Source organism: Sesamum indicum, linkage group LG7 (genome assembly GCF_026168435.1).
Source record: "Sesamum indicum cultivar Baizhima isolate 11 linkage group LG7, ASM2616843v1, whole genome shotgun sequence".
NCBI lineage: Eukaryota > Viridiplantae > Streptophyta > Magnoliopsida > Lamiales > Pedaliaceae > Sesamum > Sesamum indicum.
Window position 1 is genome coordinate 5,130,097 of NC_142663.1, and position 13,206 is coordinate 5,143,302.

The 13,206-nt window shown below is 39.8% G+C and overlaps 1 protein-coding gene across 1 annotated transcript; it reads right to left on the minus strand.

Moving 5' to 3' along the window:
• Nucleotides 1–1,027: 1,027 nt before the first annotated feature.
• On the minus strand, nucleotides 1,028–6,150 carry LOC105165989 (RING/FYVE/PHD zinc finger superfamily protein). The gene is made up of 10 exons (XM_011085155.3): nucleotides 5,098–6,150; nucleotides 4,776–4,862; nucleotides 4,121–4,252; nucleotides 3,764–3,895; nucleotides 3,452–3,517; nucleotides 3,197–3,307; nucleotides 2,865–2,957; nucleotides 2,352–2,385; nucleotides 1,462–1,532; nucleotides 1,028–1,367 (listed from the first exon to the last, which is right to left on the minus strand). Exons 1-10 carry the CDS (start codon nucleotides 5,989–5,991, stop codon nucleotides 1,290–1,292), a joined length of 1,698 nt encoding a protein of 565 aa, XP_011083457.2. The 5' UTR covers nucleotides 5,992–6,150; the 3' UTR covers nucleotides 1,028–1,289.
• Nucleotides 6,151–13,206: the final 7,056 nt, after the last annotated feature.

Here is a 13,206-nt window from a genome sequence, read left to right on the forward strand (position 1 = left end):
TTAGTTAAAAATTTACAGATTTTACACCGCATTTACGTATAAGATATTATAATTTCATAGAAGGACGGGGTATTATCCAAAACGGAAAAGCCAAGGCATGGGCGAGTTATAGCATAAAATTGAAGTCATTTACCTAAAAAAATAACCTATCACCAAACAACCGCACACATTAAATGCGGAAATGTGTGGTCGCAGGAGGCAACCATGTGCAGTGATAATGCTCTTCTTATAATTGGAAAATGGGGAGCATTTGAATACCAAAAAATGATCAGCGTTAAGCACTCGGAAATTGGAAACCGTCCACCGAATTAATAAGTAGGCAATACTCAACCACTTGGGCCGACGTTATGCCAAAGTGCAATGCTGGTTGCCAACCTGGAATTGGACCATGTACCATTTTAATCACCCATCAACCTCCTTCCTTGCACTAAACACTTTTTCCAGATTTGGATTGTTATTTGGGTAATAATTATTCAAGTAATTATTGCATAATATTTAACCAGAAAATCCATCAGAAAGGCCGTTTGTGATATTTTGAATTTTTTACACTCTCCTGTAGAAGAAACACGCAAGCAAAAATGAATTGAAATGCCAGCGACACGACTCACAGGCGCATAAAATTACAGCTAAGCCAAACACAAGTTCTTTATTTTTCATTCCCATGTCTTTTTTTCTTTTCTTAATCTTTTATTTCATAAATTAAAAACATTACTTTTAACTTATCTTTTACAAATAAATAACCATTTAAACTATTGCAAACACCAATTAAGAAGGATTAAGCAACGATTTTTAATCCAATAGTTGACCATCTCCTATGTAATTTGATCGAGAATTGTATAATTAAGAAGAAAAGCATTTTAATATTTTTAAACAATTTTCCCGCTGATATATTAAACCAAGTGCAGAATCAACCAATGTTCTACCTTCCGACAACAATATGCAAGCCAAAAACAGCATGCCCTTCATCCTCACGGATTACAGATTTTCAGTTTCAGTGTTGTAATTTTTCCAATAATGCGCCGCCACATACAAATCAAACATTAATTTACATTTATAGGTCAATGAACTTGCTGTCCCAACACCTCAGTGCAATACACCAGAATTCTCATGTACATGTAAGAAATGCAAAACCAGCTCACCGTCTTTGATAATTTAAGACAGACCGGATCTAAGCCCAAGTTTTCAATATTTAACAACAAAAAAAGAGAAAAAACACAACCCCTTGAAATATTTTAACAAGTAGAACAAGAATGAAAGAAGAGAATTCGACATTTCATCTGGTGAGGGGTTCAATGGCTGGTAACAAGAAAAGGATGCTGACAAACCCCACACTCGATGGTCTCTGAACCAGAACTGGGAACTTGAACCTACACCAATTATGAACAGCACCACAATGAAAATCACGGATTATGCAACAAGCCATCATTATAAAATCAACACAGGTAAAGGAATTATATGAACCTGCAAGTGTACTGTACAAGTTGGGCAGGCAACCTCTTTCATCCGCCTTCCAGAACTGTCTGATCTGGAGCCTGCGAAGAGGTATAGATATACTAGTATGATAACTGATCATGCACTCCAATTATATTGTATATGAGCCAGATAGCATAGCAAACCAGAACAAAAGACCAAGTCATCCACAATCATTAAGACACAAATCCATAATTAACATAATCAATTTGGATATCTAATCAACTCTGTCAAGACCAGATGAGGCGATTATTAAGATGAGAACCACATATTAATTTTTATACTAACAGCAACTTTGAGCACCAGAACGGAAAAATAGCACAGCAGGACCATAATCTAGGAACATTACAACCTGGGGAACAATCACTGTACTGTTCAGTACCTACAGATTTCCAATACAAGTGAAAATAAAAAAGAAAGTAGGTGCACTGTCTCGAATTTAAAGTTTTGGCAGCTTACTTAGAAACTTCATAAACATTCCACTTTAAACTGTTGCGAAATGATACTCAGATGTAGTTAAATAGTACTAATTCTAATTGTCAATTTGTATTGCAAACATCCCCAAGCATTTGTCTTTCCATTCTTCTAAACTTATTAAGAGAGAAAACCATAAAAGATGTTTAGATCGAGGGGGAGAAAGAGATGGCGCATTAGGGACAGAAGATTTGGGGGGAAAGATGAGCTAAGAGCACTCTTCAATAGCGTCAGGAGATATGCAAACACAGCAAACCAACCAGAAACTGTTATAAGCATCTAGCAAAGTCCTCAAAAACAACAGGACAATCAACTGTTTTTACATTAAATGCATAAACAGATGCCACAAGGATAGGCAGCAAGCCAGTAACACAACCAGTTTTAAGTACTTCAGGATTAAAATTTACCTGATGACACCTTGCAGCTTCTCTCCATCTCCTCCTGTCACAATCAAATTCGATATGGAACTTATAAACTATAAAAGCATCCAAGAAGTGCGAAACAAACTAAAAAAATAAGATTCCAACAAACAAAAGCAAATTGTGTTACTGGTTCAGACTTAAAAAACAGCTGCTTTAATGAACACAAATGAAACAACAACGCATTAGTGCCCCAAGAGACAAAAATAAAATCAGCGTAAGACTTATTAGCCCACAAGTTACCAAAAGATAAAACCTAAAGTTGATTACCATACCATTACCTATAACAATACTAAGGCTAAAAAATATTCTTGACCAATAAACGAGTAGTGTTATTGGATATGTTCATGCAAGTGGTTCACCTAAAAGGTGAAAAATATTAAACCATACAAATGATAATTCAGAACCAGATCTTGGTAGTTCTTCTATCTAATGAAGCACAAGATAATTAATTTGCAATGCTGTGCGTCTGCGTGAATGATGTCTCATAGTATGCATCACCTGAAGTTTCTTGGCAAGATCCTCATGACTTTGAATGACAGTTGATCTGCTGGCAGCATCCTTAGCAGCACTTAGTCTACGAGAAACTTCAGCCTATAACAAATGGAATCTTTAAAAATTAATCTGCAGAATCTAATAAAAACCCAACTTGTTACAAGCATCAGAAATATGCAAACATATTTTGACGAAAACCAAGTTATATTCTGATTATAACCAGCATGAATAACTCCACCAAGCAATCTCTTTTAAACTGCTGTAAACTTAAGGCAAAGAGACATACTTAAAAAATGCTGAAAGACCAAATCTGGACCAGAACCATAAGAGATACATACCAAGCATCGATCACAAACTCTAACGACAGGAGCATTCTCATCAGCAGTAAGAGCAGTTCTACCCTGAGTGCACTTGTCACAAAAGATATCTCCACAATTCCTGCAATGGTGCTGAAATAGAGGCCAAGGGATAATAAATATATGCAACTGCTGATATACATACACGTGCGAACATTGTATGCACAAATGAATAGATTCCAAGATGAAGACGCAAGAAGACGAAAAGGAGGAAAATGAAAAGTGAATGAGACATGCCTTCCGCACAAAAGCACTAAAGTCTGTCCCACAAGCTGTGCATTTTGTTACTGCTTCATCCGGGACCTATAAAAGTTGAAAAGAAACAGAATAAGTACCTGGCCTTTCAACTTTATGACAGAGTATGCAGATTTTAAGAAACAAACAATAACTTAGAGGCACTTTTCAAATAATCTACAGTCAAGTTTCACCAGAAAATTTTCGTATACCATAGATACAGCTTAAGGAGCAGCAGTGGAAAACCACAGTACTTATAAGAGAATTTCAATTCCACCTACTTAACTCGACTAGAGAATAAGGAAAATACTTTACCCAGTGATCTTTCTCCTCATTGACAGGCTTTATCAAATTCAAGAAATCACCAAGACCTTTTTTCTTCTCTGTAGGCTGCTCAGCTGTCTTCGGATACTCAGGAGGACGGCTTCTTCCACTCATCTCCTTATACTGCAGTTTCAAAAAGGAACTAAACATCAAATTGAAACAACTTCCTCGCAAATCTACCTACTTATGTCACATGTCTGGATGTGAATGTGTGCATATGACCTTATGGGTGGAGAAGCAAACAGTAAGTATAGAGGTACACTAGGATGTGCTGGAATACCAGAACTACATAATTATCAGTTGATGGTAAACAGCAAAACCATTTTCATGAGACAAACAACTTCTTACCTGTACAATTGCAGCAGTAACTGTGTCCAAGAGAGTGTTGGTCGTGTAACTGTTAGACTTCAACCTAATACGCCTTGGTTCAATGTCCACAGGAGTTTTTGACCAGAAGGCAAATATTGATGACTCGATGGCCTAGATGAGGTAACCAGTAGTTCAGTGACAAGAGCAAAAAATAACAAGAAAATAGAGGTGCAGTAGCTGAGACCATTTATAGCTAAAGGTGCAATAGGTGAAAATAAAGGGCATTCGCCAAAATACAGTCTTAGGAAAGCCAGTAACTCATTGTAACAGCAACCATTGCGTAACATCATGCCAGCATTACTCATCTAGTTCAATGGACGTCTTAACTCGTCATTTACCCCAATATCAGCAGTCATAGTCTATATACTTTGTTCATATATCTTAACAAACATGCATGTTTTCTTTATATCACAACTTAGACTCACATATATTACATGAAAGCTGAAGTCTTGGCAAATGTTATGGACAGAAATATATTCCAGCATACACTAAAATTGAGCTTCTCAAGAGAAGTGTTGATCATCAAGGTGATAAATGTCCTTTAATATAATCCAAGCATACTTCATTAGTAACACTCTTTCCTCCCAACCCCAACACCATTGCTGAAAAGGAAAAAGAGTAAGCCAAATCATACTTCACATCTGGTTACTGAGTCAAGAAGATAAATTCTCAGTATCCGGTTGGTACTTGGGTCCAGCATCCTAATTCCATCCAAGCCAATCTGAAAAGCATTCCACCAGGAATATCTAAGGTTAATATATCATATACTGCTCATATCAAATAAGAATAAAAGTAATTCCTATGCTAACTCTTTATATAACAATGAAATATTCAAAGCTACCAGAAGAAGGGGGTTCATAAAGGTAACCAAAAAAATAGTGCATCTGCACGTAAAGGTAGAATATGTAATTATTAATACCAAAATAAAACATTTCCAGGGTAGTTTTCATAACGACCTGGCAAAGAACATCCATGGTGCTTTGTCCACCACTTTCTGCCAACAACTTCACTCTAAACTTCTGAACTCCGCTCTTGGCGTCCTGTTGTGTCTCTGCCTTAGGAACAGCCCTAACAACCTTCATCGCAGAGTTCGAGGATCGCTCTTTCCCCGAAGAAGATGAAGAATACCCGATTGGCCTGCCAAAATCATCGAACCCAGACCAAGTTGAGGACTTGGGAGCGGTTCCCCGTGCTCCATATGGCTCGGAACTCCCCCTGTAAGCATAAACCCCTTCATTGTTCCCGTAGACGCCATCATTTCCATACTCATTGTAGCCACTTTCCGCTCGTTTGCCATATAATTCGGACCCCATATCTGACCTGCTCCGACTGAAACTCACGTCGCGATTATCATATGGGGTTTCATAGAGAGGGGAACTTAACTGAGAGTACTGAGAAGAGGCGTGAATCGACGGGTAACCCGAATTGGCGGAACCGGGATTAGGGTTGAGGTTTGTGGTATAATTAGGCGCCGGCTGATCGTAAGACCGATGATAGGACGATGGTTGGGCTTGGGGCGGCGATTGGTACGTTCCATGGACTTCGAATTGGGGAAAGGAATACCCGGACTGAGGTTGCGTGAACGACGGCGCCGTGGGGAGAGGATCAGGAGTTTGGGGAATGGTAGGGTAGGAAGAGGAATTCTGGTGGTACGTGGCGGAGTAATCGGCCGAGGAAGGCGGGGGAGGCGTGTAACTGTTGGGGGAGAAGGGCGGGGCAGAGGCGTAAGACGGCGGGGCGTGGTAAAGCGGTTCGATCGGATTTTGGTTCGGGGTCGGATTCGAATTCTGGGTCTGCGGGTAGTGCTGCTGCTGGTAGTAGGGGACGGGGGTGTAATCGGGGTTGTGCATTGCGTTGAGGGAAGAGAGAGGAAACCTCCGGCGATCAATTGATTGACTTGTTCCACCACTCCGATTAGGAATGATTGCAGAGAGGGGTTTTGGTCTTTACTCTTTATAAAAAGAATCACAGCGATCAAATAGGGAGCAGGTAAGAGCGTTATTATTAAATCGAAAGCGGTATTTCTTTATGAATTCAGGAATCCCAATTCCCATCCATCTTCATAAGGTGTAAATCGTGTTCCACTTGGATTATAATTCATTCTAATTTTTAAATTTCAATATCGAATTCTAATAAACTACAATTATAAATTATAACATCTGGTCCAAGTTGTCAGGTGTCTTAAAATTGCTTTGAGTTTGTAAATTTGTAAATTTCTTTGAATTTTCCAATTTTGATGGAATCAGGTGTTTTAAAATTGCTTCTAATTTTGATACATTTTCTAATTTTTTATTTAGCCTTATAATAAATTTGTATTTCAGGTTCAATTATGATGTCGAACTCGCGAAATAGTGATTAGTCGGGAACTTCGAGCAACTGTCCCTGAACTTTGTTTCTATCTAATGCGGTTGTGACTAAGACGTTTTGGACCAATGCCAACCCCGAACGTCGTTTTCGAAATAACTCAACTGTGTAATCTCCAACCTGTTTTTTGTTTTCAATATGCTCGTTTAATAAGATGTGATTAGAAATAATTTGCTAACCACTTTATATTTTCTATCTAAAGGGTGGTTATTGTGACATTTTCGAATGCATAGACTTCCCAATATGTGATTGTAGTGTGATTATAATTCCTAGTTTATTGAAGAATGCCTCGTTACATGAACTTGGGCCTGAACTCGACTTTGTAAGTTATAAATAAGATTTCGTCTTGCTCTATTAACTGAGACCTCCAATATCGGTTCATTCGGAACAACCATAACATCTTTAATGTTTTGAAGCAAAATTCTCGGATTGCACAAAAAGCTTCCAACTTCTCTTGATACCGCATCATAACAGTTATACCACATCAACCAAAGAAATTTCACCATAAATACTTCACAAATAAATTATGAAAAAATAAGAATAAATTATCTTGAACTTGTTGGAATTATATTTCAGCTTAGGAACCCAGATCTGAGCAAAAAAAAGAAACGAACATATTTTATAGTGGTGCTAAAAAATATGAAAAAATGGGCGTCTAAAGAACATCAATGATGTGATCTTTTATTGTTAAGTTGTGAAGATTGATTTGAAGAAGAAAAGGATAACCTGATTCAACTTAAAAATCCCAAGTTGAGTTGGAGAAGGATAACCCGATTCAAAGTTGAGTTGGAGAAGGATAACCCGATTCAACTTAGAAATCCCAAGTTGAGTTGGAAAAAGGATAAGTCATGGCTATATATACTACTCTTATTAGCATTGTTTTGTAGAGCAAAGTAGAATAGAGTAGAGAGAAAAGAAAGAGTTGAGACGAGGGTGAGTGTTGTCTTTCACGTGTGGTGAAGACTTGCATACAAGTGTGTGTGTGTTGTACTCCTCAATTTTCCTCCTCTTTGAGTGTTTTCTCCTGGCTTGGTATCGCCCCCAGACGTAGGATTTATATCCAAACTGGGTTAACAAATTCGTGTGTCTTTTATCGCCTTCATATTCCACCTGTTATCCATCTTAACCCGATCCATTTCCTAACAACTGGTATCAGAGCCTGGTTCAAGGAGTTAAGATGGAGGGAAAGTTTCCAGTCGAACGGTTCAATGGTTCCGACTTTGGGTTTTGGCTTATGCAGATGGAGGCCTACCTGTACGGGAAGGACCTGTACGAACCACTTGCAGAGAAGTCCGAGAAGACGAGTGATGAAGAATGGAAGGTGCTCGATCGAAAGGCGATGAGCGCAATAATCCTGTCGCTCTCTCGGAATGTCGCCTATCATGTGAAGGGAGCAAAGAGCACGAAGGAAGTCCTACAGACTCTTGCCGATATATACGAGAAACTCTCAGCAATGAACAAGGTTATGCTGATGAAAAAACTATTCAGGTTGCAGATGGAGGAGAGGAAGTCGGTGGCCGATCACCTCAATGACTTCAACCAACTCACGACACAGCTGGCGTCTGTGGATATCGTGTTTGACGATGAGGTAAAAGCGTTAATTTTGCTTTCATCTTTACCTGACAGTTGGGATGTGGTTGTTACTTCGGTGAGCACTTCGTCTGGGAAGGAGAAGATGAAGTTCGACAACATCAGGGACATGATGTTGAACGAGGAAACCCGTAGAAAGCAAACGGGTGGATCATCTGGCTCTGCACTACATACAGAGTCCAGAGGGAGACCTGACACACGGGGTAAATACCGTGGAAGGTCAAGGTCAAGGTCCAGAGGGAAGAATAAAGGCAAGAAGGAGATGGTGTGCTGGAACTGCGAGAAGCCCGGACACATGAAAAGCGAATGTCGGGCACCAAAGAAGGAAAAGGAGGGCCGGACAGCGAATGCCGCGACGGAAGAGATCACGGATGCACTCTTGTTGAGCGTGAGCAGTTCTTCCGATGATTGGGTTGTGGATTCAGGGGCCTCATTCCACTCATGCAGCAACAAAGACATCATGGAGCCATACACCTCAGGTGATTTTGGCTTAGTTTATCTTGCAGATAACAAACCCCTCAAGATTGTAGGAAAGGGAGATGTGCGGATCAAATCAATGAATGGGTCATGTTGGACCCTACATGATGTGAGACACATACCAGGACTGAAGAGGAACTTGATCTCAGTCGGACAGCTGGATAGTGATGGATTCCACACGACGTTTGGAGACGCGAAGTGGAAGATCAGTCGGGGAGCAATGACTTTGGCACGAGGACTAAAGTCGGGAACGCTCTACATGGCGGGAGGATCCAGTTCAAACATCCCCTTTGCAGGAACTGTATCGCAGGCTAACCTATGGCACAATCGCTTGGGCCACATGAGCGAGAAAGGAATGAACGTGCTGAAGTCGAAAGGACGGTTGCCCGAGTTAAAATCGGTGGAGGTGGGTCATTGTGAACACTGCGTGTTCGGAAAGCAGAAGCGGGTGAGCTTCTTGACCACAGGAAGAACTCCGAGGAAAGAAAAGTTGGAGCTTGTTCACACCGATTTGTGGGGGCCAGCACCAGTGTCATCTCTTGGTGGATCAACGTACTACATGACATTCGTCGATGACTCCACTAGAAAGGTATGGGTGTATTTCTTAAAAAGAAAATCTGATGCCTTTGATACATTCAGGAGATGGAGGGCACTAGTGGAAAATGAGACAGGTCTACAAGTGAAATGTCTCAGATCGGATAACGGTGGCGAGTACAGCAGTGAAGGTATCAAAAATTACTGCGCCGACCATGGAATCCGAATGCAGAAAACAATCCCGGGGACACCTCAGCAAAATGGCGTTGCTGAGAGGATGAACAGAACACTGAATGAGCGTGCGAGATGCATGCGATTGAAGAGCGGACTACCAAAGATGTTTTGGGCAGATGCAGTCAACACGGCTGCTTTCTTGATCAATCGAGGGCCTTCTGTCCCGTTGAACAACATGATACCGGAAGAGGTATGGAGTGGTAAGAAAGTGGATCTTTCTTTCTTACGTACGTTTGGTTGTTCAGCCTATATTTTGAACGATGATCGAACTAAGCTGGATGCTAAGTCGATTAAATGTACATTCATTGGGTATGGGACTGACGAATTTGGGTATAGATTCTGGGATGATCAAAACCGGAAAATAATTCGTAGCAGGAATGTTATATTCAATGAGGATGTAATGTACAACGACAGGAAGGTAAGCCCGGACGATGACAAGAAGGAAAGGGAATTTGTTGATCTCGACATTTCAAATTCCGGGATCATGAGACCAGCAGATACGGATTCAGTGGGAGTTCAGACGGACGAAACCGAACAGACGGAGATAGAGCCAGAACCAGTATCGGAGGAACCAATTACTGAAAGCAGCACACCCTTGGCACTAGGTCGAGAACCGAGGCTGAGAAGGGCCCCAAATAGGTACTCCCCCTCTCTTTATTACTTGCTTTTGTCTGATTGTGGAGAACCCGAATGTTACGCAGAGGCAGTCAATGATGTCCACAAGAGCAAGTGGGAGCTTGCGATGAACGACGAGATGAACTCGTTGAAGAAAAACAACACATGGGAATTGTGTCAGCTCCCAAAAGGAAAGAAGACCCTACAGAACAGATGGGTCTATCGGGTTAAGGAAGAATCAGACGGGAAGAAGCGGTACAAGGCAAGACTCGTAGTAAAGGGATTCCAACAAAGATACGGTATTGACTTTACTGATGTTTTTACACCTGTTGTCAAGTTAACTACTATTCGTCTTGTGTTGAGCATGGTAGCGGCAGAGAACTTGGAGTTACAACAGATGGATGTGAAGACAGCCTTCCTACACGGGGATCTTGAGGAGGAGATATACATGGTACAACCAGAGGGGTATAATGGAGATGATCAGCAGGTGTGTCGCCTGAAGAAAAGCCTGTATGGATTGAAACAGGCTCCGCGGCAGTGGTACAGGAAGTTTGACAACTTCATGCTAGAGATAGGTTTCTCTAGATGCAATGCTGATCATTGCTGCTACGTGAAGAGGTTCGATGAGTTTTTTATCATTCTACTCCTGTATGTTGATGACATGTTGATAGCAGGATCAAATGTCAAGGAGATCAATAGGCTCAAGGATCAGTTATCGAAGAAGTTTGACATGAAAGATCTTGGCGAAGCAAGACAGATATTGGGCATGAAAATCACAAGGGACAAAGGTATTGGTAAATTATGGTTATCTCAATCTGATTATATTGAGAAGGTATTATGCAGATTCAAGATGGAAAATGCAAAACCGGTTGGAACGCCATTGGGAAATCAGTTCAAACTATCCAACAGTGATTCGCCCCAGACTGACTCCGAACGTGCAAAGATGAGAGTCACACCGTATGCCTCAGCAATTGGGAGCCTGATGTATGCTATGATTTGTACTCGACCGGATATAGCACATGCAGTGGGAGTAGTTAGCCGTTTTATGAGCAATCCAGGAGTGATGCACTGGGAAGCTGTGAAATGGATTCTTAGGTACCTAAGGGGTACTAAGGACCGAGCATTGGTGTTTGGTAAGGGCAAGCTTACCTTGTTTGGGTTTGTTGACGCTGATTTTGCAGGAAGTGACTATGACAAAAGGAGGAGCACTACAGGGTACGTGTTCACATATGGCGATACAGCCGTATCCTGGGTCTCAAAGTTGCAGAAAGTTGTCACACTGTCCATGACGGAAGCTGAGTACGTGGCAGTTACTGAGGCGGCTAAGGAGCTCATTTGGCTGCAACACTTCTTGGGTGAATTAGGGAAACCTCAGGCAGATGTGATTCTTCATAGCGATAGCCAGAGTGCGATCCATCTGGCAAAGAATCCCGCGTTCCATTCGCGGACAAAACACATCGAGATCAAGTACCATTTCATCCGACAACTTCTGGAGAAGAAGGCACTGCAGCTGGAGAAGATCCAAGGAGAAAAGAATCCTGCGGACATGTTGACCAAGGCGGTTGCGATGGAGAAGTTGAAGCTGTGTACGGCTTCGACTGGCCTTGAGACTAGAGTGGACAAACCCGGCGGTACCAAGAAAGAAGTGGAGAAAAGCTAATCAATCTTCAAGTGGGAGATTGTTAAGTTGTGAAGATTGATTTGAAGAAGAAAAGGATAACCTGATTCAACTTAGAAATCCCAAGTTGAGTTGGAGAAGGATAACCCGATTCAAAGTTGAGTTGGAGAAGGATAACCCGATTCAACTTAGAAATCCCAAGTTGAGTTGGAAAAAGGATAAGTCATGGCTATATATACTACTCTTATTAGCATTGTTTTGTAGAGCAAAGTAGAATAGAGTAGAGAGAAAAGAAAGAGTTGAGACGAGGGTGAGTGTTGTCTTTCACGTGTGGTGAAGACTTGCATACAAGTGTGTGTGTGTTGTACTCCTCAATTTTCCTCCTCTTTGAGTGTTTTCTCCTGGCTTGGTATCGCCCCCAGACGTAGGATTTATATCCAAACTGGGTTAACAAATTCGTGTGTCTTTTATCGCCTTCATATTCCACCTGTTATCCATCTTAACCCGATCCATTTCCTAACATTTATTTCTATAAATACAGGTAACGATTTTATTAAAAAAATAAATAAAGAGGGAGGAAACTTATGGTCGATTGTTTGCACATAAATGATTGTTTGTATTAATCACAAAATTTTATTTGGGCCATGACTTCTTCAATTAATCCTAGGCCCCTTGGGCCTGGACAGCAACCATCAAAAAGAGATAAATTTAAGTGTATTCTCTTCAAATTTTGTGTAATTACGTATAGACTCTCTGTTAATTAAAAGGTTATTTTAGTTATTCTCATTATTTTTCTTTAATAGTAGATTTTTTTATTAGTCAAAATTTATCGAATTTATTGATATTAAAACAAAATATTGAACAAGAATGCATATACACTCTCAATTGATTTAGTACTGACTTATTTAAGGTCAAATAAATATTATTTTATTATCAAACTACCCTTATAACGGTGAAAATATACCTCCTCATATGCATTAGCTTGTGAAAATATGTAAGGGTCCGAAAAAGATTTGTTTGATTTGCAATAAATGAGTAGTAAGTCAATTTGGGGTACATATAAATTTTCATTCAATTTTTTTTATACCAATATTAGCTAATTTAGTAAATTTTACTAACGGGAGATATATTTAGTACACAAAAATAATGTCGTGTGTACTAGATTTAATTTTTCAAATTATGAAGGGTTTACGCACAATTATATCGAATCCCAAGGGCAGACCAGTGTAATTGTTATCCCTAACAAAAATGAGAAGCATATAACAGAAAATAAAATTGAAATAGAAAAAATAAATGATACTCACACCTCCCCTGTTGAAGTTTGTGTAATTACACGTATACCCCCTAATGTGAAATACCCTTGACATAATTTTCGTCTAACAAATAAATGTATAAATTAGTCAAAATTTAATAAATTTGCTTGTATTAACCAAAAAACTAAAAACAAATCCATATTTACCTCATACTTGATTATTACTAATTTAATAAAAAAATTTAATTTAAATCAGTTTTAGTTAAATCTCGGCATCTGATTAATAAGAAACTTAATTCAATCAAATAAAATATTGTACTCGTCAGGTGACTAATAACATTTGTCATAAACTCGACTCAATCTAATCAAATCTAATTCGGA